The sequence below is a fragment of the Pleurodeles waltl genome, chromosome 7 (genome assembly GCF_031143425.1).
Source record: "Pleurodeles waltl isolate 20211129_DDA chromosome 7, aPleWal1.hap1.20221129, whole genome shotgun sequence".
NCBI classification, from domain to species: domain Eukaryota; kingdom Metazoa; phylum Chordata; class Amphibia; order Caudata; family Salamandridae; genus Pleurodeles; species Pleurodeles waltl.
Window position 1 is genome coordinate 9265982 of NC_090446.1, and position 23316 is coordinate 9289297.

The 23316-nt window shown below is 45.3% G+C and overlaps 1 protein-coding gene across 1 annotated transcript in view; it reads left to right on the plus strand.

Moving 5' to 3' along the window:
* LOC138303539 (gastrula zinc finger protein XlCGF57.1-like) overlaps positions 1 to 23316 on the plus strand; it is a 90247-nt gene that overhangs the window by 25184 nt on the left and 41747 nt on the right. The window contains exons 2-4 of the mRNA XM_069242768.1: positions 3815 to 3918; positions 16784 to 16861; positions 17865 to 17963. Coding sequence (XP_069098869.1) covers positions 3903 to 3918; positions 16784 to 16861; positions 17865 to 17963 — 193 coding nt within the window. The 5' untranslated portion in view covers positions 3815 to 3902. The remainder of the gene's footprint in view (positions 1 to 3814; positions 3919 to 16783; positions 16862 to 17864; positions 17964 to 23316) is intronic.

Below are 23316 nucleotides of genomic sequence, written 5' to 3' on the forward strand. Positions count from 1 at the left end.
TGCCTCTTTGCACCCACCTTCCATGGTTGTTTTGGTTGCTGTTCGCACCCATCCCCTCCCTCCCTCCTTCCATTGTTGTCAATGTTGTTCCTTGCCGCCATACACCCTCTTTCCTTCCTTCCGCTGTTGTCCATGCTGTTGCTTGCCTTCACCATTTCCTTCCCACCCTTAGTGTTGTCACCAGCTCACCCTCCCTCCTGTGTTGCCTCCCACCCCTTAATACACAAAAAACAGTATGATGCAAACAGCACTGTCCGCGTCATAGCACTTTTCTACCACCCTTGTTTTCCGTGTTGCCCAGCTTTCCAATCTCTTACTCCATGTTACCCCACCCACCCTGCCAGTAATAGAAAATGCACTTTTTAGGTTGAGCGCACAAGTGCTCTGATGTGTTGTAATCTATCTGTGGGCTTTTAACCACACCCACCGCACACCCATCACTATCACTTGTTCATGGGTTTGCCTTTCAAAAATCCTTTGTTATCATTGGTAAATGCTTTACCTTTGTCCCTCCTTGGGGCAGTTTTGTTAGTGCTTTGGCCATTGACCCTGTTACATGGATAATTGCATGTTTGCCGACACGTTTGACTGCAAGCAAACTTCTTTTTCTTTTTGTGTCTCTCCTTCGCACTCATGCTCATGGCAGCTATGGTGCTTTGAATCGGCCCGCTTATATCAACTGATTTACTTTTCATCTTCAATTTATGTGTCAAGAAAAGTCCAGTTAAGAATTCACAACGCTAATAGCTCTTATTTGAGCAAATGTGAGACCCATTGCATTACAAATGCTTGTTTAACTTTCAATTACTGTGCACACCAGCCCAGCTGCTGTATAACATGAGTAAAAACATTAAGAGCACCCTAGCTCTGTCGTAGGTGAGATCTATTGGCTTTGCTAATGCTTTTTGTTAGTTGTGGCAACATAGTCTGCTGTGTCCATAATGTTATTTTCACAATCTATGAATAGATATTGATACCTGCCTTTGAGATTTTCTAAACAACTATTAAGTTGTTACAGCCAAGCTGTCTCGTGACTAGTTAGCTGCTTAAATGTAGGTGAGGTGTGAGATCCGAATAGCTGGTAGCAGTTGGGATATTAGTAAAGTAGGGTTGGCTTCCATTGACCATGTCTGCTAATAAGTTAAGCGCTAATGCCAGTGCTGGGCACACAGTGGCCACGGGTGTTAAGATGATGTTAGAAAAGACACTAAGGCCCCAGTCACGAGTTGCAGGGATGTTAGCGTGAGGATACCGGGGAACCAGTATCTCTGCACAAGAGTCCCGACTTCTGGGTTTCTCCTCCTGGAATGGGGAATACCTACGCATACCAGTTTTTTCTGCACAAAATTCTGCTTTCTCAATTGTGGTCAGAGTAGGTGGAAAATGGGAGTGGAAGGGCCGAAGGGCATCAGGAGGTCTGAAGGCTGCAGTAGGGTGCAAGATATGGATGGGTAGGGGTCTCTTTTCCTCCTGCACCTCAGCCTTTGGCCCAGGTCTTCTAATGTGACTGGGTCAAGATCAACAGTCAGACTTTTTGTTTGCAGGAAGTGAGTGGAGATGGGGTCAATCAGCCAGGAAAAGCCATGAACCTGTTCAGGGGGGATTGATTGACAGCTTCCTCCTAGTTATGGTCCTGATGGGTGAGAGCATTCTCATACTCTACCTATTGCTGTGGGCTGTTGGTGCTCAGACCAGTTGGTGGGTACATTAGCCCAGTAGATCTGTGGCTGAATTGTGACCTACTGGGCCATTGTTCTAATGTTTTTACAAATTTAACCTGCATAAATTGTAATGAAGGGATTAATTTAGATCTTGGCGGACAGGTTACTCTGTCACAAACGTGACGGTTGTTCTGTCCGCTGTATTACAATTTCATAGGATATAATAGACTCGTAATATGGCAGATGGGATATGCTTCACGTTTGTGACAGAGTAACCCCATCCCCCAAGATTTAAATCAGGCCCAGACTTTGAAAATAAAGGCAGCAAAATACTGATCCTTGACAGAGAAGGTTAGATTTTGAAAGATTTTCACCAATTAAAGGAGGTCTTTACTTGTGCCTCTGGAGCTCAATAAGTTTGATTTCTGTTAGAAGAATGCTCTTTCCTGAGAGGACGAGCACAGTTTTGTTCAGAATTAAAATCCAAGGATTCTGTTTCCTTTTGGAGATTTATAAACAAATTACACTACCAAAGAAAGACCAGCAGTAGCTGGCAGTTGCCACTTAATAGAAAACCTACCCCCTTACATTAAAAGCAGGACACTGTTTTGACTCGCTAAAACTTCCCTTGAGACAATCATGTGTGGTTGGTCAACTAGTATATTTAGTTTCTTTATACACATAAATTTGGTCACAATATAGGTTCACGTGCTTTCAACTAGTTTTGTGAGACCGATGTCTACTAGCTTCTTCAGGCAAATATTTTGTTTATTTTGTAGAGGAATGTTTCACCCATAATTTTTTAACACTTTGTCCTCCAGGTCAATGAGTGGACAAGTAAGTGTAAATGTGCATTGCTCTATGCAAATGTAACTATAGGCTGGTATGCAGTAGTGGTACTTGGACTGCAGCTTAGTATGTACATATATATACCGATAAACAGCCTCATTACGAGGCTGGCAGTCCTAGGACCGCCAGCCTCGCGGTGGTAGTCGGACCTCCGCGGCTGTGGCAGTCCGACCACCACATTCCGAGTTAGCCAGGCGGACCCACCTCAAGACCACCGTCCCCACCAGGATCACAGACCCCGACGGGGCGGCGGCAGTCTTGGTTGTAATCAGACACGGGGACGCTGAACTCAGCACCACCCTGCTGCTTACAACCTTGTTCTCCGCCAGCCTTTTCATGGCAGTTTCCCCACCATGAACGGGCTAGCGGAGAACAAGTGCAGGGGGCCACGGGTGGGGTCCTGCATTGCCCATGGCATGGGCAGTGCAGGGCCCCCCCTCCCAGCACCCTCGGAATGCGCACTGTCTGCTTTGCTCCGGTTCACAGACCGTGCGCATTCCGAGGGTGTTGATCGGCCCCCTCTGTGCTACGAGATAGCACTTGGCTCCTTTAAGGGAGCAGAATGCTGTCTCGTAGCACTGTTCCCGCCAGTCTGACTGGCAGGAACGCTCTATTTCAAGGTTTCCGCCGGTCATTTAAGTCAGGCCGGTAGAAATCTTGTAATAGGGTGGGGGGGATGCCACTGCAATGGCGGTGGTGTCGTCCCTACGAGTTTTGCGGTCCCGGGTTGGGACCACCAAATTCGCAATGAACCCCATAATTAGCCTAGTTTATACATATATACCCCATAGGTGTGTGTGCGTATGTGTAGCTTTTTATTTTTTTAAATGTATTTTGAGTTTCATCATAGTGAAGAACGTGCAGTGATTGTAAAAGCATTAGTATATCATAAATGTAACAAATAATGTACGTGCTGTCTCTGCTGCTATGATTACAGGATTGTCAGAACAGTAGTCGTATGGTTCAAATCACACAATCAAGCATTAATAAACCGTGTACTAACTCGTCATGGTGTGATATCAAGGTGTAGCTCTTTTCCTCTTTGTGTAATTATTCCTTTATTTCCATCACTGCCTGTGTGTGCACTTCATGCTGCAGCTCTGTTTGCTTAGTTTGTACTCCTGTGTCTCCAGGATGCTTTGCTTTTTCTATGTCAGTTTCTGTAGTTGTATTGCTTTGACCTTCTAGGTGAGTTAGATACCCACAAACATGTTGTGTGATGGTCGTCCCAGTCATACTACATTTGGGGGACTGTGAAGGATCTCGTGAGAGAGTCATTGATGTCTGTTTTATGTTATTAACAGGTCCTGTTGTTATTACCAATGTCTGCGCATTAAAATCCGAAGAGCCGCCCCCTCTAGATCACCTGCGCGGAGTAAGAGACGGCGCAACATGAGTACTCCAGAGGGTGAGTGACACGTACATGGTCGGCCCTGTCCTTGTTTCTAGAGCCCATAGACAGTTGTGCATCGGTACACATACTTAGGCAGATATAGTTCAGCCAGCGACACAGACTGACCTACACACAGCTGAACACATACACATATTGCAGGGCACAGGTGCCTCATGTTTGGTGCAATAACAATACTTCTACAGTTTGCATATGGATTTATGGCCACCCTGTTTGGGTTTAAACCCGTGCAAGTGCAGTCGGGGCATCATTTCAGTGCTTTTTGGTGCCTTGCTTTTTATCAATGTTCAGATCAGCAAGGTTTCATCGTCCTCCTCCTGCTTTTTCATTATATTTCTATGCTATGTAAAGTAATTCTCATTTTGCCTAATTCATTTCACCAAACTGTAGTACAGACCCTCATCCTTTCCCAAACGTTTGGCTGCAAAGCTCTTTACATGGGCACCCAAGATTATAATTTTTTTTAACAATGTTTATTCGCATACATGTATATGATGTGTACATACAACAAGGTTCATTGTAATGTTCCAACAACAATCACGATCTCATACCTTGCCCATAGTCTCTGCAACCATTCTAGTAAACAGAACAACTAAACCCCCTTTCCTCCCACTCTCCTGGTGCCAAATATCACCTCAGTTGGATAGTATGTCCGCCCCTTGCAAATGTACAAAGAGATAGTGAACCCACCAAGGACTTCCCACGCAGCCACTGGAGAAGACCTTACCTGTTGAACACCTACGCTCAGAAAACACCCATGGGCACAACTGAGCGACCTCGCACCCAAGAGGCGGAGTGCAAGTTATGTATTTTGCAAGGACACTTCAGGGCAGGTGGGTATCATCTGTGGTAATGTTTTAAAATTGCTCAGAGAGCATGTCCAAGACATGTGATATGAAATATTTCTGTAAACCTGCTCGCTCCTCCCTGTGCAGCAATGTACTCTCTGCCTGGCCTCATGTAATCAGCGTACGTGGCCAAGAAGCAGCTGCAGGAGCACTTGAATGCTTCCAACACCTGGTGATGGCCTGTTTAGCTAATATGAGGGCCAAATCGAGGAATTTAATTGTGGGTCTGGTCAGGGATGGATGAGGTCAAGGAGCAACCATGCAAGCGTGTTGGATATAGAGCCACTTGTGGTCGTCTGTGTTTGTAAACTCCTGGCCCAGTACTGTTGTAGAAAGGGACAGGCCCTCAGCACATGGATTCAATCCGCCTGGGGTAAGGCATGAATGGAGCCTGATACCACACTTGGAAAGATCTAACTTATTCTGGCTGGCGTGAAGTAAGCCCTGTAAGGATGTTAAATTGAATATATTGAAAGTGGACTCCACAGGACACCCTGAGAGGGCAGATGATCTATCTTCTGCCAATCTGAGTCGATTATAGTTTGAACCAGGTCCAACTCCCAAGCCTTGCGCAATGTGGCATGGTTCTGGTCCATCTGCTACAGGAATGCTCTTTAGACTGACCTAATAAACTTGCACCAGGTGCCCGCTGAGAGATTGCTTAATGCATTCCTACGTTAGGAACTGTCTGGGGTTGGGGGGCAATCATACTCAGTTGTGGAAGTCTTTTAGCTCCCTGTTTAGGGAAGGATCTCCCATGGTGAAAATGCTAGCCGCATGTCAAGCACTCAGACGTCCCAAATTCAGATAGCCTGTTGATGTCGGTGGGACTATTTGAGGACTGGCTGGGGCAAAGAGTTTGCTTTCCTGTTATCTTGCTCACTCTAGCTAGATAAGTTGCAGCAATGCAGAACAAACACGTGGGTAGAGAAGGACGTCATGTGGAGGAGTACAGTGTGTAACGTAACATCCTATCCCTAAATTAACTCTTAGCCTTGTTTTATGACAAGATCAGCCAGAGAGCCAACGAGCCATCCATTGCAACTGAGCCGCTAAGTAATAGTGTTTAAAATCCAGAAGAGCCAGTCCCTCCGCCTCAACTGAAGTTTCAGGATGGCAGGAACAGCGTCCACTGCCCCAGAGCACAGTCACCAAACACCAAATTAAGTTGTTGAAGGAAGGAGCTGGGGATAAGAGAAGATTGACAAAGGGAGGACCACCGTCTTCACTAAGGTCTCACTCCCTGTCACCGATGATAGAGGCAAGGATGCCCAGAAGAGCATCTGGGAATGAAGAGCTCAAGGCTTTACCCAAATTACAGTCAAAGATCTGCGGGAGAGCAATATATATGGATACTAAAGTACTGAAATATAGTAATTTCAAATGGCAGTCGAGGGTCAGTATGTGTCAGAAGAGGATGATGTCAAGTTTTTTTCCAGAGATAAAATGCAGGATTTAGCCCAGTTGACATTAAGACTGGAGATGGATGCAAAGTCAGAGGTGATCTGGTCCGTAAAGGATAAATCCATGGACACACCTGGACATAACAGAAGATTGTTAGTGCACAGCAAAAATATGTGTGTTTGGCTGTGTACCAGTATCCCCCACGTGGTTCAGGGTACACGCATTTGTGCAACCAGTGCCCCAGAGACATGGCAACTGCCTGGTGCCCCTGAGTATTGGCCAAGAAGCTGAGATATACTTACCTGTTTTCACTCGGGCAGTTGGGGCTAAATACAATATTCATATCCATTTTTGCAGCAAGGACCTATTCCAAACCACCACTACGCGCTGTGCATGTAGTCCACAAGCCTAGAGCAATACTCCTCACTGCGATACCGAGAGGCAGTCTCCACCTTGATATGCCACAAGCGGCAGACATTGTGCAATGTATGACAACCTGGAATGAAGCCCGTCTGATCGTCATATATTGAGTCAGGCAATATCAGGAATAACCGAGTAGCTAGAATCTTGGTCAGAATTTTATAACCTATTTTCAGAGGGGACAGTAGGAATTATGATAGCGACGTGAAATGAACTACACCAGTAAGCAACTAAGATTGTAGCCTTCATTATGGGTTCTCGCAGTATAGTCATGAAAGCAAAGTGGTTCTAGTTTATCATGGAGGTCACTACACGCAGCTCTAAGAGCATCCACATTTTTCAGATCAGTGACCGCACCCGCTCAGCCCTTGCTAAGGAGGTCTTCACCTCTCAATCTCTCAGCAGGACTCAGCGCGCTCTAACTGTCCTCTTGTAACTACTTTATAACCCTCCCATTCGATCAGCGGAGAGCAGGAAGATCTGGCATTGTCATGAAAGGACGACTCTCTCTGTCTGGTGGATAATTTTATCCACCAGCATCGCAGCCAAGAGCCGCCACATGAGAATTGGAGAGGGGGAGTCCTCCCCAAGCCAGTCTCATACCTAAGGAAAGTATTCAAGGTTGGTAATTTATGAATGATACGGCAGTATGTATGAGCACAGAACAGATGAATCTGTCAAGTTGAGAATGCAATTTATGGACCGTTGAATAGAACGAAAAGTTGGGTGCGTAGGGTACTTGACTCACCGGGTATCATCATGGAATCATTGAGTTAGCCATTGACAGAAATGAGCAGCATTCAACAATTTAGGACAGTGGTTCTTAACCGTTTGACTTCTGTGGCCCCCCACTTAGTCATTACTGGTACCCGGGGACCCCATTGAATCATTATCAGAATCCGGGGCGCGCCACTGAGTCATTAATGAAAGCCAGTGGCCAAAGCATACGCATTGTCAATGATTTGGAACACAAAACAATACTTAAAAATACAGAAACAAGCATTCATCAAACAAACACACAAATGATTACATATTTTATTTAATTAACCAACAAATATGCAGAGAGAATCTAAATTTTAATTTTAACGTGAAGATTGGAGCTTCTCTAAATTCAATTTAGCGCACTTATTATCCATGTTTGATGTACACTGCTCCCACGATTCAGTTCGGGGATACTAACTTAAGCCTGATCTAGAACTCGGAGGACGGGTTACTCCATCACAAACATGACGGATATCCCGTCAGCCGAATTCTAAATCCCATTCTATCCTAGGGCCTTCCGGTTTTGGCGGATGGGATATCTGCCACCATTGTGACATAGTAACCCGTCCGCTGAGTTCTAAATCAGGCCCTTAAATTTTAGACTCCAGTTTCAAATCCCTTCATGCTTACAGAACGATGATCCTAGACGCATCCTGCCAATAAGCCATGACAAAAGTTATTCAGGACGAAAGGGATGCATGGTCTGAAGGTGGTCTGAATGTAATACTAGGGAAGAAGTGAAAATAAAGGTAGTAGACAACATAAGAGAATCATAGAATAATTACAAAGAAAAGAAGACAACATTTAGAGATTATAACCCAGTATTATAAGTTGACAATCATCAATACATGAGTAAAAATATTAGCAACAAATATAAAAAAGTAAAAGCATGCCATTAATGATAGCGAGTCAAATACTTCATCTACTGTGAGGGTCTTAGACTTGTGTCTAGACGAAAAGGAGGAAAATGGCAACCACAGCACATCTCTCTTAATCATTTGTTGTGTGGATGTTGTATTCGCTCCATCCTGTCTATGGTTGTGGCACAACACAACATGTTCGACCACCCAGTGAAATTAATACTAACAGTATCCTTCCAGTTAGATGTAATAATTTGTAGAGCAGTAAGCAGATCTACAAACTTCTCAACCATGAGATCAGCATGCCAAACAGTAGACGATCTACCTAGACAGTTGTAATGGTAATGGGATTGAACATATATCTGTAATCTTTTCCAAAACTTGTAAGCAAAACATATTAACCTATGGACGTTCAAAAACATATGCAATACATCACTATTAAAATTTCTGCATGGCCAACATTGGTTGTGTGTAGATATTTTCATGTTATAGAGGGAGGTATGCGTTAAATGTTGTTGAATATATAAAAAAAAAAAAAAGGTTTGCATAGTGCTAGTTGAGTGAGATGGCAAGTGAACCTTGGACCAAATTTTGTTATGCATTTAGAGACAAAAAATATAATGAATGTATTTTTGTCACTGTAATTCTACTTTAGTTTTAGATCTGTCTACAAGATCAATGTCAAAACCCTTATACATAAAAGAAATTCTTACTTCTGTAAAACAAATTACAGACACAAGAAGATGTTACTGGACATTGTAAATCTGATATCTGAGAGGAGGACATTGATTGGTTAATATTGCCTTCAAACAATTCATATTTAAGATTAGGTGCCGGGTAAATTAACTTTACCTTGGAAATCATGAAAGGGAAGAAAAATATTTCCAAAGAACAACTGGGCTACATTATTAAAACCTTGGTTTAACCTATCTTTCCAAAATATTACTTTTTATTTTAACATTTTTATTATACCAGATGGGGGCTAATTTTAAAGTATTCATGTTGGAAAAGGAGCAGATAAGAACAGGCTTTGCTTAAAAAAAGAATGACTGATAACCCGAGGAAGGGAAAGATTTAGGAGGTTGTGAAATGTAAACCACATCCCTATATGAAAGTTGTATTATAAGGGTATTTTCTTATCTCTCCGAGATATTGAAACCTTCACTAGAATCATCACAGAGAAATCCAAATCTTTTGAGGGTAAAAGCTGAAAGATATTTCATAAAATTGTGAAAGTTAACGCTACCTGATACTGTAGATCTTCTAATATTATACAAAGATATTTGTGCTTTCTTTTTATTCCACAAAATTGTTTAAAAAAGCTATCAATTGATTTTTGAGTGATTTTCACAGGAAGCATGAATAAATAGAAAATAAAGATGGCTAACATCATCATCTTAATGATAACCCGGGGAAGAGAATGATTTAGGAGGTTGTGAAATGTAAACCACATCCCTATATGAAAGTTGTATTATAAGGGTAGGGTCTTATCTCTCCCAGATATTGAAACCTTCACTAGAATCATCACAGAGAAATCCAAATCTTTTGAGGGTAAAAGCTAAAAGATATTTCATTAAATTGTGAAAGTTAACGCTTCCTGATACTGTAGATCTTCTAATATTATATAAAGTTATTTGTGCTTTGTGTTTATTCCACAAAATTGTTTAAACAAGCTATCAATTGATTTAAGATATTTGAAGGATTTTCACAGGAAGCATGAATAAATAGAAAATAAAGATGGATAACATCATAATTTTAATGGTACTCAACCTGTCCCACCGGGATAAAAACAGAGGAAACCATTTTTTAGATAGAATAAGTGATTTATATTTACGGATCTCTAAATTAATAGAGATAGTACCTCTAATAGAATTTGAGTACAAAGCACCTGTGTTTATTAAGGGGCAAGATATCTGATTTAGCAATATTTAATTGGTTTCCTGATACATTTGAACATTACAGTAATAAGTTAAAGAAAACAGGATAGTAGGTAGAAGGCATCAGTTACAGTGAGTAGAATGTCATTAGCTCAAGCTATGAATTTGACTTCTATATGTCCCTGTTTATATTGAAGAACACCACCTAGAAAATTTCCAATTTTCTCCAGAAAAGGTTCCCGGGGTGAAATAAAAAAGTAGTGTACACTGTATAAAACAGTTGTTTCTCAACACTGGGTGCTGTCACACTATGATATGTTGAAATATTTAACAAGACATGATGTGGGTCAGTCTTGCTTTCCACACTTACTGGGCAGGAGAACACGTTTTCGTAATGACTCACTGTCAGCAGCGACCCTTCACAACTTCACCCTGCAGTAGTGCAATTCTTTCAGTGGCGATTAATTAGAAAATCTTACATCAGCATCTTCTCACAATTTCGAGACCACAAATTAGGGGTAAATATTCTCCCTTTTCACAACACATCCTCAACACATTTCTATAATGATCTGATTACTACAAAGTACCCTTATAGTCCCTATACATAAATCCTTTCTACATTGCTTTCATCTAAACAGAGTGCAAGGTGCACTCATTTCTTTTAAAATACAACCTTGGTTTCTGTGGTTTACATACAGTCTTGCTGGAGGTGTTAACCTTGGGACACTCGGTCCTCCCACAAGGGCGTAGGGTAAGGTCACAACATCCAGGTGCGAAGGCACAGTACAAACAGTATGCTATGTGGACTTCTGCTAGTACGCAGCGGGGATGAGAGACCCTTCCAGACAGAGCACAGCACAAACATGCCTTGGGTTGCATTCCTACATGACCCAAAGCTAAAGGTTAGGATATTCAACAAAGACCATCACAGGTTTAAATGTACACCATAATGCCCATTATTACACCTCATCAGAACAAGTTGTGGTAATGAAAGGCTAGCATTTTTACCCACACTACTGAAAGACCAATGTTGCCATCTCACAAAAATAGAACTAGAACCCTTTACCCTCCTGTGTTCTCAACAGCAGTGTTGTATACCAAGGCAACAGAATTATGGGCCAGAAAGATACGTGGGTGACCTCCTTTGGTGAAGCCAAAATGCAACATTGCTTCAGTCACAATACAAACAAAAAGAACACAAACATGGGCCACCACCGACTTAAAAAGATGATTGTGTGTGTGTGAATCAAGTGCACGATGCGACTTCCACAGAGGATCGATGTGGATAAAAGCGGTCATATAGGTCAGCTAAAGGTCTCAGCGGCTCGTCTTCCAGGACAATGAAGTCTGCGTAAAACCAATCCCCTACTCAGCTTCATCAGACAATTGAGTACATCTGAGACTATATCACAACCACCAAACAAGGCCTAAATAGAGGGATGCATCACACAAAATGACTGTGAAAATCAGTCCACTTCTAATTTGACTTAGAAGGGAAGACAAATTGAAGAGGACCTTTATAAAGACACCACCTTACGATTATTCAAGGGGGAGTCGACACCCAGTGCAGGTTGACCATCTCAACAACAATTTTTCAAAAACAATTGCAGCAAACTCATGTAATGGGTGATCAAGTGCAGTTTGTGTCAAGTAAAGATCCAGCAAAATGCACCATTGTCCTGACGCCCTCACAGAACACAATAAAGTATGCAACTTTGAGTCATGTAAGTATACAATGCCATTTTAACTCTTAATTTTATAAAACCGTCACGCAACAGGGAATAATGCATACATGTGGTTGGTAACACTGAAATCAGCATCCTATTATTACAAATACAGTCAAAGCATATCTAGAGCACAGAAATAGCATGCTACTTGGCAATTAAGTTAATCAGTGCCTCATCAAGGGTCGTAAGCGATATATAAATACATTTACAATTGTATATACATACAAGCACTAGTCTAGTATGGAGTTGTCACTATTCAGACTTCACTCCCTCCTCCGCAGGGGGTAAAAAATCTCTAGCAATACAAAAGGATGATGGATGGAGTGTTGAAACATTTCAACCACTCACCCCAGTCACAGATCTGGGTTTAATCCATCGTTCTTTTGCTCACCATGCCACCCCAGTTTGGACCAAGCCATGTGAAAATCAGTCTTGACCCTGTTTCCCATGGGAACAGTCCAGCCTGAACTGCCAGGCCAGGACCTCCCTGTACCGGAAACAAGCATCCTGGGACCGGTTTCTGGGTATAACCCTTCATCAGCCAGGCTAGCTTGAATCCAGTGGCACAGTGAGCAAGGGACCCATGTCTGGGCATACCCCCACTTAGGGCAACTTTAGCAACACAAAAGGATGATGGACGGAGTGTTGAAACTTTTCAAACACTCACCCCCAGTCACAGATCTGGGTTTAATCCATTGTTCTTTTGCTCACCATGCCACCCCAGTTTGGACCCAGCCATATGCAAATCAGTCTTGACCATGTTCCTCATGGGAACAGTCCAGCCCGAACTGCCAGGCCAGGTCCTCGCTGGACCGGAAACAAGCATCCTGGAACTGGTTTCCGGGTATCACCCTTCATCAGCCAGGCTAGCTTGAATCCAGTGGCACAGTGAGCAAGGGGCCCACGTCTGGGCATACCCTTCCCACTTAGGGCAACATTTGCAACAAAAAAAGATGAGGGACGGAGTGTTGAAACTTTTCAAACACTCACCCCCAGTCACAGATCTGGGGTTAATCCATCGTTCTTTTGCTCACCATGCCACCCCAGTTTGGACCCAGACATATGCAAATCAGTCTTGACCCTGGGTAAAAATCTCTACATAGTCTATGCACAGCATGTGAATCTAGAAGAGATTTCCTGCAAAAGAAACAAGTTACTTACATGTGGCAGAGATTTTGCACTCACATGACCCTCCCACCTCCTCAGTGAAGGAGGACACAGTAAAAGAAACAAAAAGGTTGTGAAAAATATAAATAGTTACAAAATTAGCTTCAAATAACTACACTGGATACATACATCTGTACTCTGGGCTGCTCAGGTATTCAGATAACCCAAATATACCACACTACACATTACGGGGGACACTTTTATACTCTCATACAATGATGTTCACAGTCTACCATCAAACTGCAGAATGATAAAGCCCAAAAATAACAACTATATTGCTCTTCTTTTGCAAACATACACCGGAATGAGCAAAATTAGAAAATGAACAATAGTGACTATTTATATGTATGTGTATCTATATGTACGTGAACATACATGTATGTGTGCATATTTATGTATATATGCATTTGTGTGTGTGTGTATGTGTATATATATATATATCTATATGTAGGAAGCTGGCTGTCTATATAGTATACCAAAAAGAGGTAAGCTGCGTAAAGAGCCCAAGTATCCCTTATAAGTGGACAGGGGCTTGCTTTATCAATCCCAAGGTGCTCTGTTTGTTATGGTGTGGTCGAGCCGCCTTAGGCTTATCAGAGGGGAGTATTAGACACTTGTTGCATACACAGAGTTAATAAATGATGCACATACTCAAGAAGGAGATCCATACCAAAATAATACATATTTGTATATATATTTCTACAACAAGAACTTCATAATTAAGTAAGTAATTTTGGAGTTAGCGCTTTTTTGAAGTATGTAGAAACACACTTGTGTTTCTAGCTTTAATGTGGTAATGTGATCCTATGGGAAAGAAACATATACCACATATGGATACTTGACAACGACTTACAGGACTGTTCTTGTGGATTCAAGGTAAGTTTGGGACAAGGTCCAAGGCAGCACCACCAGGTCACCTTGGTCGGCTTTGGGGTGTCCGGGTGCAGAGCTGGGTTTCAGCGTCAAGTGCCCCTTTCCATGGAAAACAGTCTTGATGAAAAGAGGCTGCAAGCAGGCACTGAAATGGCAGTCTGGTGGAACTCACAGGAGGCTTTGGTCTCGCAGGACTCTGGCACACAGGGACACGGTCTGTTCACAGAAACTCTGGTTGGGGGCGGGGGCTTGTCTGCAGTGGTGCTTTGACCGTCAGGTTTGTGCTATGGGAGGCTCTCACTGTTCCTGCTGTCCTGCAACAGAGGCTTCCGGGAGGGACTGGGGTACCAGCCCGGCCAAACCCGAAGGGAGGCTCGGCTCGGCTCTTCATGGTCCCTGGATCCCATTGCACCATTGATGCACTTCTACTGAGGCTTTTGGGCTTGTGTGCAGTGGTGCTTTCTGGTTTTGGGTCATGGTGGTCCAAAGCTCTCGCGGTTCCTGCAGAAAGAGGCTGCAGGTGGTAGCTGGGGGACCAGTCCTTCCAAACCCAAAGGGGGGGGGGGGGGGCCATCTCTTGAGGGTCTCTGTACCTCAAGGCTCCATTGATTCAGTGGTACCCGCGCTGGGTGGCTCATGTGCACGCGCTGCTTTGTCTGGCGGGGTTGCGCTGGCAGAGGCTCTCCCTGTCTGACTTTTTGTTGCTTGCAGGATACAGGTAAGTAGCTCCTCTGCTCCAAAGCAGATGTTGCTGGCAAAGTGAAGTCGTGGGTGACTCCCCCATAGCTTTGGGAGGTGACATCACTATCTGGGTGAGCTGGGTCCATGCAGTTGTCGAGGTCCAGCCGCAAGGCAGGGTTTTGCATCAAAAGTTGTGGTGAAGTTGTGAGTTCTCGCGTCGTGGGCTCTTCTTTGTCCCTCTGTCTTCTCCAGGCAGATGAACCTCCGTTCCTGGTGTCGGGGGCCACGTAAATACTGATTGGGGATGTTAGGGGGAGTGAAGGGTAGTAGCCAATGGGCTACTTACCCTTGGGGTTTCTACACCTCCTATATGAGCACTTCCTGTGGGGAGTGGGCATAACAATGTCCCAGAGATCTTAATTCCACCAAAAAACAAGATGGTGGAACCCAACCCTTCTATCGTGAAGCACATCAGGCTGTTCACCCCAGGGGGTGACTGGCCTGGAGGTACAACACGCCTCCTGAATAACTAATTTCCCGCCTTTCCTGATGCCATATCGGCCACAGGCAGGGGGTGGCATCTCCCAGGTCTGGGGGAACCCGGGTCTCATATCAAAGGTGGCAGGGACTTTGAAGTCCCTGGCCTTGTTATGCAGATGTACGAGCCATCCTGCTGGAGGAGGTGCTAACACCTTCCTCTGGAGCAGGCATTGTTTCTGGCCTCTGAGAGCATGTGATATCACCTCCTCTAGGCGTCAGAAACTCGTCTGTGGTCGCAGGCTGTTCAATACCAGTCAGCTAGCACACTAGAGAACTAGTAGGGTTTCATGGGGCACTTCTATGGTGCTCTTAGGGTGTATGTCATAATAAATCCAATACTGGCACCAGAATAGATGTATTAAGATGAGGCTTTTGATACCAAACACCATGGGTTTCAGTTAAGTCATTATGTAGCTATGAAACTCCTTCTGACCAGTGGCCAGTACATACCTTAAGATGGCTTCACTGTCCACTTGCAATATCCATCAGTGGTACTAGACATTGCAGGGCATCTCTGCTCACGCAGACGTACTCACATATAATATAATGCCTTAGGCTATAAGGCCTGTTGTAGGGGTGACTTACATATATCAGATGCAGTGACATGGGCATGGCACTCAGTGAGTGTGACACATCCTGTTTTCAAACATGGTTTCCACTATGTCACGCAGTGTATGATGGTAGTCTGTGTGTTGGTCCATTAGGGTAGCATAATACATGCTGCAGCCCTTGGGGTCGCTCTTTGGTGCCCATGCCCTGGGAACCAGTGGTGCCTTTTACTAGCGACCTACTGGGGTGCTAAAGTCCATGCCAGTTGGGGAACAGTTAGACATATTGCCATTGACTGCAACTATATCATGCCTCATCACCCCAAGACCAAGAACATTGCTTCAGTATCGCACACTCCCTCAGTCGGAAGCCATTTAGGAAAAAGCCAGCTTGCAGCACAGATGTACTTACAGGTAAAGAGAGAATACAATGCATCTAAAACTATGTCGTACACAGTCGCATGGAGTAAAAAATAACCTGAAGGCTTGGCCACACAAAGGAAGGTTTAATAGGCTACTCTCGAGGGATCTGGTTTAACCACGTGCGTCCGCCTCCAAGAGGAGGCAAAGAGGCTTTCAGGTTCCAACCACTAAGTGGCGGAATATGCGCAGCATCTGACTCTAGTCGAGCTTCAGGCTGCACAACCATTGTTACACGTAACTTGTTTCTCCTGCAGTAGAAATGCAGTTTCCTAGGGGGAACGGGCATTATTTGATCTTGGCTTTTGAGAATAGAATTAAAGAACTCGTTCAGTGCTTCCTCCGATGGAAGGTACTGGAACGAAACACACTTGCTGATCTATTGAGGCCATTCGAGATTACTCATGCACAGAAAACTGAGATTTATCACAAGTTTGGGAAAAGAAGCATTTACTCAACAAACTGAATTCAAGAAGTATTTTGTTTTTTATGTCTGACTTTATGGATGAAGCAGCCTGAATGGAGTAGACCGCAGTCTTCAATTTTTAAATATGAATTCTATTCTGGTTCAGAATAGAGCAACCTTGTGGCTGGGTTTCCAGCAGATTTTGTTTGCACTGTCTTGTCTATATATAGGTTTGGGGATGTGCTAAGGTCTGCAATGGCCAGAGCTGCATGTCAATTGATTATTGCGTAACTGTCTAAAGAACTCACATTACTTAACCCTTTCTGCAGGATTTTCCTCTCCCAATAATGATCTTGACGTGAAGAACGAGGACAAGCCAGTCCCACCTGTCAGCAACCCTCCCTCAGGTTTGTTGTGATTGCTTCTAATTCCTTACAGGGCTGTGATTGGCTAGCTTCCAGATGGTTTGTTACATCACAGTCTGCAAACACTCCTTGTCAGTGTGGTTCGAACGCTCCCACGGTTCAAACAGTAGGATCTGATTGCGGTCTTGGCAGTTAGAATACTCCGTCACAGACGTGACAGATATTCCGTCTGCTGTGTTACGATCTCAGTAGGATATAATGGAATTGTGATACAGCGGACGTGATATCCTTCATGTTTGTGATGGAGTAACCCCGTCCGCCAAGATCATATTCAGGCCTAAGTCTCTTGGTTTATTTTAAGTGACTTGGCCCATGTACTAGTAGTGCGCAGATCCCTTCTCAGGCGTTGACTCTTGTTTGCTCCTAAATTAGGATTAGAAGTCAGCCTAAAATACTCTCAACGCAGGAGTTTGCAGACTCCGCACTGAGTGATGTTGGTTACGATTTGCTTGCAGTTCTCCTTTCTGAGGTGTGAGACTCAAGATAATTAGCAGTTTCGGAGATTCCACCTGAAAATTGCAGCCACTTGTGATAGGTGCCTTTAACTGGGTTTCCCAATATCTGTGTTACTTTGGCTCACGATGGATTGTGTATAGCTCCTAATCAGGGCATCCCCTATGCATCTAGGTCTGAGGGAAGCATGGTTTTCAGATGACACTGCCGGGGCGAGCCCTTTGTAAAGACTCTGCTATAACACATTGCTGTTTTGTTTCAACATTACCAAGATTACTTTTACAAACCTCTTCTGAGGAATTCCACAGTGGAGAATATAGGGTTCCACTTCCTGACCCTAACTCCTGCCCCTGCTTTTAGACTGACCCTTTGCCTAACTGTAGACTTTTCTCCTAACTTTTGTAAGTCCAGATGTTGAAGTAACACCTACTATCCTCCAGTTACCTCACATGTGACACTAACTCCGACCACCTGTTGAACAATGCATTGCTTTGTGTTGTAATGTTATCCCTCATCTGTCTTTATCCACCAGAGTCCAAAGTGATTTCCTTATCTATTAAAGAGGAGGAAGAGGCTCATTGCATCAGCCATGATGACATTAAGATGCACAAGGGCGCCATCGGTTCCTTGGGTAAGTACTCAGGAGTGGTACACTGTGGCAAAACCCCACACCCTATCCCTGGCAAGCGTGTGTGTTATGTGAAATCCTTCATATTTAGTCACGTTGGACTATTCCTCTATATTCCATCCCATATCTCTTCTGATAATCTTCATTTACACTTCAGGGTTTTCTGCAGCGGGGAACATTTTCTTTCTTAGTGTAGATGACCATTTTTTTGCCCTCTAGGGTACATTTGAATATGTTCATAAATGCATGTTCCTCTTTATGTGACGAAGAAAATCAAGCCTCTCCTTCCCAGCATTACACTGGGACATAAAATAGTCCTGTGCACCAAAATATAAGTTGCCCCCATTAGTGAACTAGAGTCCTCGAAAATTGGCCCATATTTACAAATTGAAGCAGTTTTGAACTTGTAAAGACACACTGTTAAGTTTTTTGCAAGGTATGGGAGACTGAATAACAGTGAAAGCCCAAAAAAAACAGACCACACACCGACCTTTCAGTTAATCCACAACAGGTCCAAGATGAAGTGAACGCTCAATTCTCTGCAAATCTCCTGGTGTTCAGTTCTGAAAAATGGTCCAAATTATCTCTTCTTTAAGGAAGACCACACTAGGGTCATACACATCATTGATGTTTATGAGCGGGTGCCCTCACCCACTAACCAAGTTAGTGGCATGGTTCATCTTTGGGCATATGTTCCTCGTAGGGCTGGTGCTGCAATGCTCTACGGGTCCCTCAAGAGGATTCTTTGTCGAGACCTTTTTTTTTTTATTCAGTCTTGGAGTACATGTTCATGGACTCTGAATGTAGATTAAATTGGCCAAAGAAGTGGGTAAGGGAACCTTTAAATTAACTAATAAGCCCCCTAAACAAATTATTGTGTTTAAAGTAATTTGGTGGGAGAGGGCACTTTCTCCTAAACGTTAATTCTGCATTCGACCCTAGTGAGGTCTTCTTAATACAAGAGACAATTTGCACCTTATTTCAGAACTGCACACCAGGGGATTTGGTTATGACATTAGGAGGTAGTGCGCTAGGCTGACCCAATCTTCTATTCAACTCTACTAGTGGCGGCTGGTGACATTTGAAAGTGGTGGCGTGTAAAAGTTGGGCCTGACTGTTATGTAGTGAGTGAAGCGAGCAAACCTAGTGGACAATTGTGGGGTCCAAGGTAAGTCCTCCTCTCAAGAAAAAAATGAAAAAGATTGACAAAGGGTACATTTGAAAGCAAATGAATGTAGTGAGAAAGCAAGATTTATAAAGCAGTGGGAACATATAGGGGGTCATTCCAATATTGGCGGGCACCGCCCGCCAAGCGGAAACCGCCAATTGGCCGCTCCGCGGTCAAAAGACCGCGGAGGCCATTCAGACTTTCCTGCTGGGCCGGCGGGCGCCCGCCAAGGGAGCGGCCGCCGGCCCAGCGGGAAAGGCCCAGCAACACAGAAGCCGGCTCCGAATGGAGCCGGCGGTGTTGCAGGTGTGCGACGGGTGCAGTTGCACCCGTCGCGATTTTCACTGTCTGCTATGCAGACAGTGAAAATCATGCTGGGGCCCTGTTAGGGGGCCCCACGACACCCGTTCACCGCCAGAAACAGGCTGGCGGGAAGGGGGTCGGAATCCCCATGGCGGCGCTGCTTGTAGCGCCGCCATGGAGGATTCTCCCAGCCGGGGGTAATCCGGCGGGAAACCGCCGGACCCGGCTGGGCGACCGCGGCTGTGCCAAAGGAAGCACCGCCAGCCTGTTGGCGGTGCTTCCGGTGACCTGGAATGAGGCCCATAGTCTTGAAATATTAAGTGCATTAAAAACGGGCCCATATCTTACTGCATTAATATGTTCAACAGTTACATTAATGTCTAAATTGTACAGTGTGACAACTTCAGGCCCTTTAAAGTGTGTGCTTGCCCAGTGTCTTGCACTTAATGTGTGTAGGAAGCTGGCTCTGTATATGCTATATAAAAATGAGATATAGTGTGCACAGAGTCCAGGGGTTCCCCAGAGACTTGACGGAGTCAGTAATAGATAATACTAATGCTCTATTTGTGGTAGTGTGGTTGAGAAGTTAGGCTTATCAGAGAGCAGTGTTAAGCATTTGTTGTAGACACACAAGCAATAAGTTGTTGTATACACTCAATGACTTAACTCCAGACCAATAGGTTTTTATATAGAAAAATATTTTTTTTAAACTTTATTACTAGAACCACAATCAATCAATCAGTCAGGGATTTGTAAAGTGCACTACTCACCCGTGAGGGTCTCAAGGCGATGAGGAGGGGAGGGAGATGGGGGGGGGGGAGGGGGCAGTGCTGCTACTGCTCTAACAGCCGGGTCTTGAGAAGTTTCCTGAAGGTAAGGAGGTCTTTGGTCTGGCACAGGTAGGTGGGAAGAGTGTTACACGTTTTGGCGGCGAGGTGTGAAATTGATCTTCTGCTGGTTGTAGTTCTGCGGATGCGTGGGACGGTTGCGAGGTTGAAGTCAGTGGAGCGGAGATGCCTGATCGGGGTGTAGAAGGAGAGTCGTTTGCTGAGGTATTCTGGTCCGGTGTTGTGCAGTGATTTTGAGCATGGTGATGAGTTTGAAGTTGATTCTCTTGTTGACTGGGAGCCAGTGCAGGTTTTTCAGGTGGTCTGTGAGGTTGCAGTGGTGAGGGATGTCCAGGATGAGGCGTGTGAAGGCGTTCTGGATACGTTGCAGCCTCTTCTAGAGTTTTGCTGTGGTTCCTGCGTAGAGGGCATTGCCGTAGTCCAGTTTGCTGCTTACGAGATTTTGGGTGACCGTTCTTCTGGTTTCTGTGGGTATCTATTTGTAGATCTTTCGGAGCATGCTGAGGGTGTTGAAGCAGGAGGAGGTGATGGCGTTGATTTGCTGGGTCATGGATAGTGAGGGGTCCAAGATGAATCCTAGATTGCATGCGGGGTCGGCGGGAGTCAGAGCGGTTCTGAGAGTGGCAGGCCACCAGGAGTCATCCCATGCGGAGGGGGTGGAGCCGAAGATAAGGACTTCCGTCTTGTCTGAATTGAGTTTGAGGCAGCTGCTCTTCATCCATTCGGCGGTGGCCTTCATTCCTTCGTTGAGGTAGGACTTGGCAGAGTCCTTGGTGAGGGAGAGGATCAGCTGGGTGTCGTCGGCATATGAGATGATGTTGAAGTTGTGGGATCGGGAGATGTTAGAGAGCGGGGCCATATAGATGATGAAGTGGGTCGGGCTGAGGGACGTACCCTGGGGTACGCTGCAGATGATTTTGGTGGCCGCTGAGCGGAATGGAGGGGAGGCGGACTCTCTGGGTTCTGCTGGTGAGAAAGGAGGTGACCCAGTCCAGGGCTCTGTTGTGGATTCCAGCTTTGCTGAGGAGTGAGCGTAGGGTGTGGTGGCAGATGGTGTTGAATGCGGTGAGAGGTCCAGGAGGATGAGGGCCGCGGTTTCGCCGCTGTCCGGTATGGTTCTGATGTCGTCGGTGTCGGCGATGAGGGCAGTTTCAGTGCTGTGGTTGTTGCAGAATCTGGATTGGGAAGGGTCCAGGGTGCGGTTCTCCTCTAGGAAGCAGGTTAGTTGTCTGTTGACGGCCTTCTCAATGACTTTTCCAGGGAAGGGGAGCAGGTTCAGAAGTAAATACTGTTGCATGTAATTACTTAGCGTAGACATCATTATAACTTTGTTTCATTTTAGTCAAGTAAACAGTTTTTAAGAAAATAGAGATATCTATTTTAAAAGTGGACACTGCATTTTCAGAACTGTTCCTGGGGAAGAAAATAAAGTACAGTGTTAGAGGTATGTACACAACTTACAGATCCAGTGTCCGGGTTATAGATAGTTCACCGTTGGGGGTTCAAGTCAACCCCAAACACCCACCACCAGCAACACGGGGCCGGTTGGGTGCAGAGGTCAAAGTTGAACAATTTTAATGTGGGCTCCTATGGAAACAGGGGGTACTCGTAATTTGGTCTGCCAGCAGGTAAGTACCCGTGGCTCGGAGGGCAGACCTAGGGGGATTAGAGGAGCACTGGAGGGGCCCCAAGTAGGCACCACTCCCACACCCTCAGCGGCACTGTGGCGGCCGGGTGCAGGGTGCAAACAGGGCATCTGGTGTCCAATGAAACTCTATGTGGGGACCCCGGGGGTCACTGAGGCGCTGCAAGCGAGGTCCGGGGGGTGTCTTGGGCACACCACCGTCGGACAGGGAAGCGGGACGCCTTTTAGTCGTTGCTGCACTGAGTGTCAGTTTCTCCAAGGCCTCGGGGCTGCGGGTGCAGTGGGTCCTTTGGTGTTGATTATCATCTTCCAGGGCAGTCGCGGTCAGGGGGTTCTCGGGATTCTCTCTGCAGGCGTTGTCGTGGAGAGGTCAACCCAGGGTGGGCACTTGGTCGCTGTTGCCTGGGGTTCCTCTCTGGTCGGTTGAGCCACTTGGACTCGGACCGTGGGCGTCGGATGCAGAGTGGTTACTCACGCTTCTGGAGTGAGGTGGGAGTCCTTTAGAAGCAGTTTCTTCTTTTCTTTTGGACAGGGCCGCTGTCCACAGGAGTTTCTTGGTCCTCTGTGATGCAAGCAGTCCTCTGGAGGCTTTTCAGAGGCTTTTCATCTGCAGGTTCTTTGAAGCAGGAGACAGGCTGGTAGGGCTGGGGCCAAGTCAGTTGTTGTCTCCTTCTCTACTCTGCAGGGTTTTCAGCTCAGCAGACCTTCTTTCTTGAGGTCATCAGGAATCTGACTAGCTTGGTTCAGGGAGCCCTTAAATACAAGATTTAGGGGCGTTTTAGGGGGTCAGAGAACAGTAGCCAATGGCTACTGTCCCTGAGGGTGGCTACACCCTCCTGGTGCTCACTCCCTCTGGGAAGGGGAGCACATTCTTATCTCTATTGGCCCTGATCCTGTAAAGCAAGGTGGAGGATTTCTCAAGGAGGGGGTCACTTCAGCTCTGGGCGTCTTAGGGGTGGTCCTGGCTGAGGGGGTGACTCCTCCTTGTTTTTCTCATTATCCCTCTGGACTTGCCGCCAGAAGTGGGGATTTGTCTGGGGGGCTGGGCATCTCCACTAGCTGTAGTGCCCTGGGGCATTGTAACACGAAGCCTGAGCCTTTGAGGCTCACCGCTAGGTGTTATAGTTCCTGCAGGAGGGGTGTGAAGCACCTCCACCCAGTGCAGGCTTTGTTTCTGGCCTCAGAGAGCACAAAGGCTCTCACCCCATGGGGTCAGAAACTCGTCTCTCAGTGGCAGGCTGGTACAGACCAGTCAGTCCTGCACTGAAGGACTGAATAAAATACAGGGGGCATCTCTAAGATGCCCTCTGTGTGCATTTTTTAATAAATCCAGCACTGGCATCAGTATGGGTTTATTATTCTGAGAAGTTTGATACCAAACTTCCCAGTATT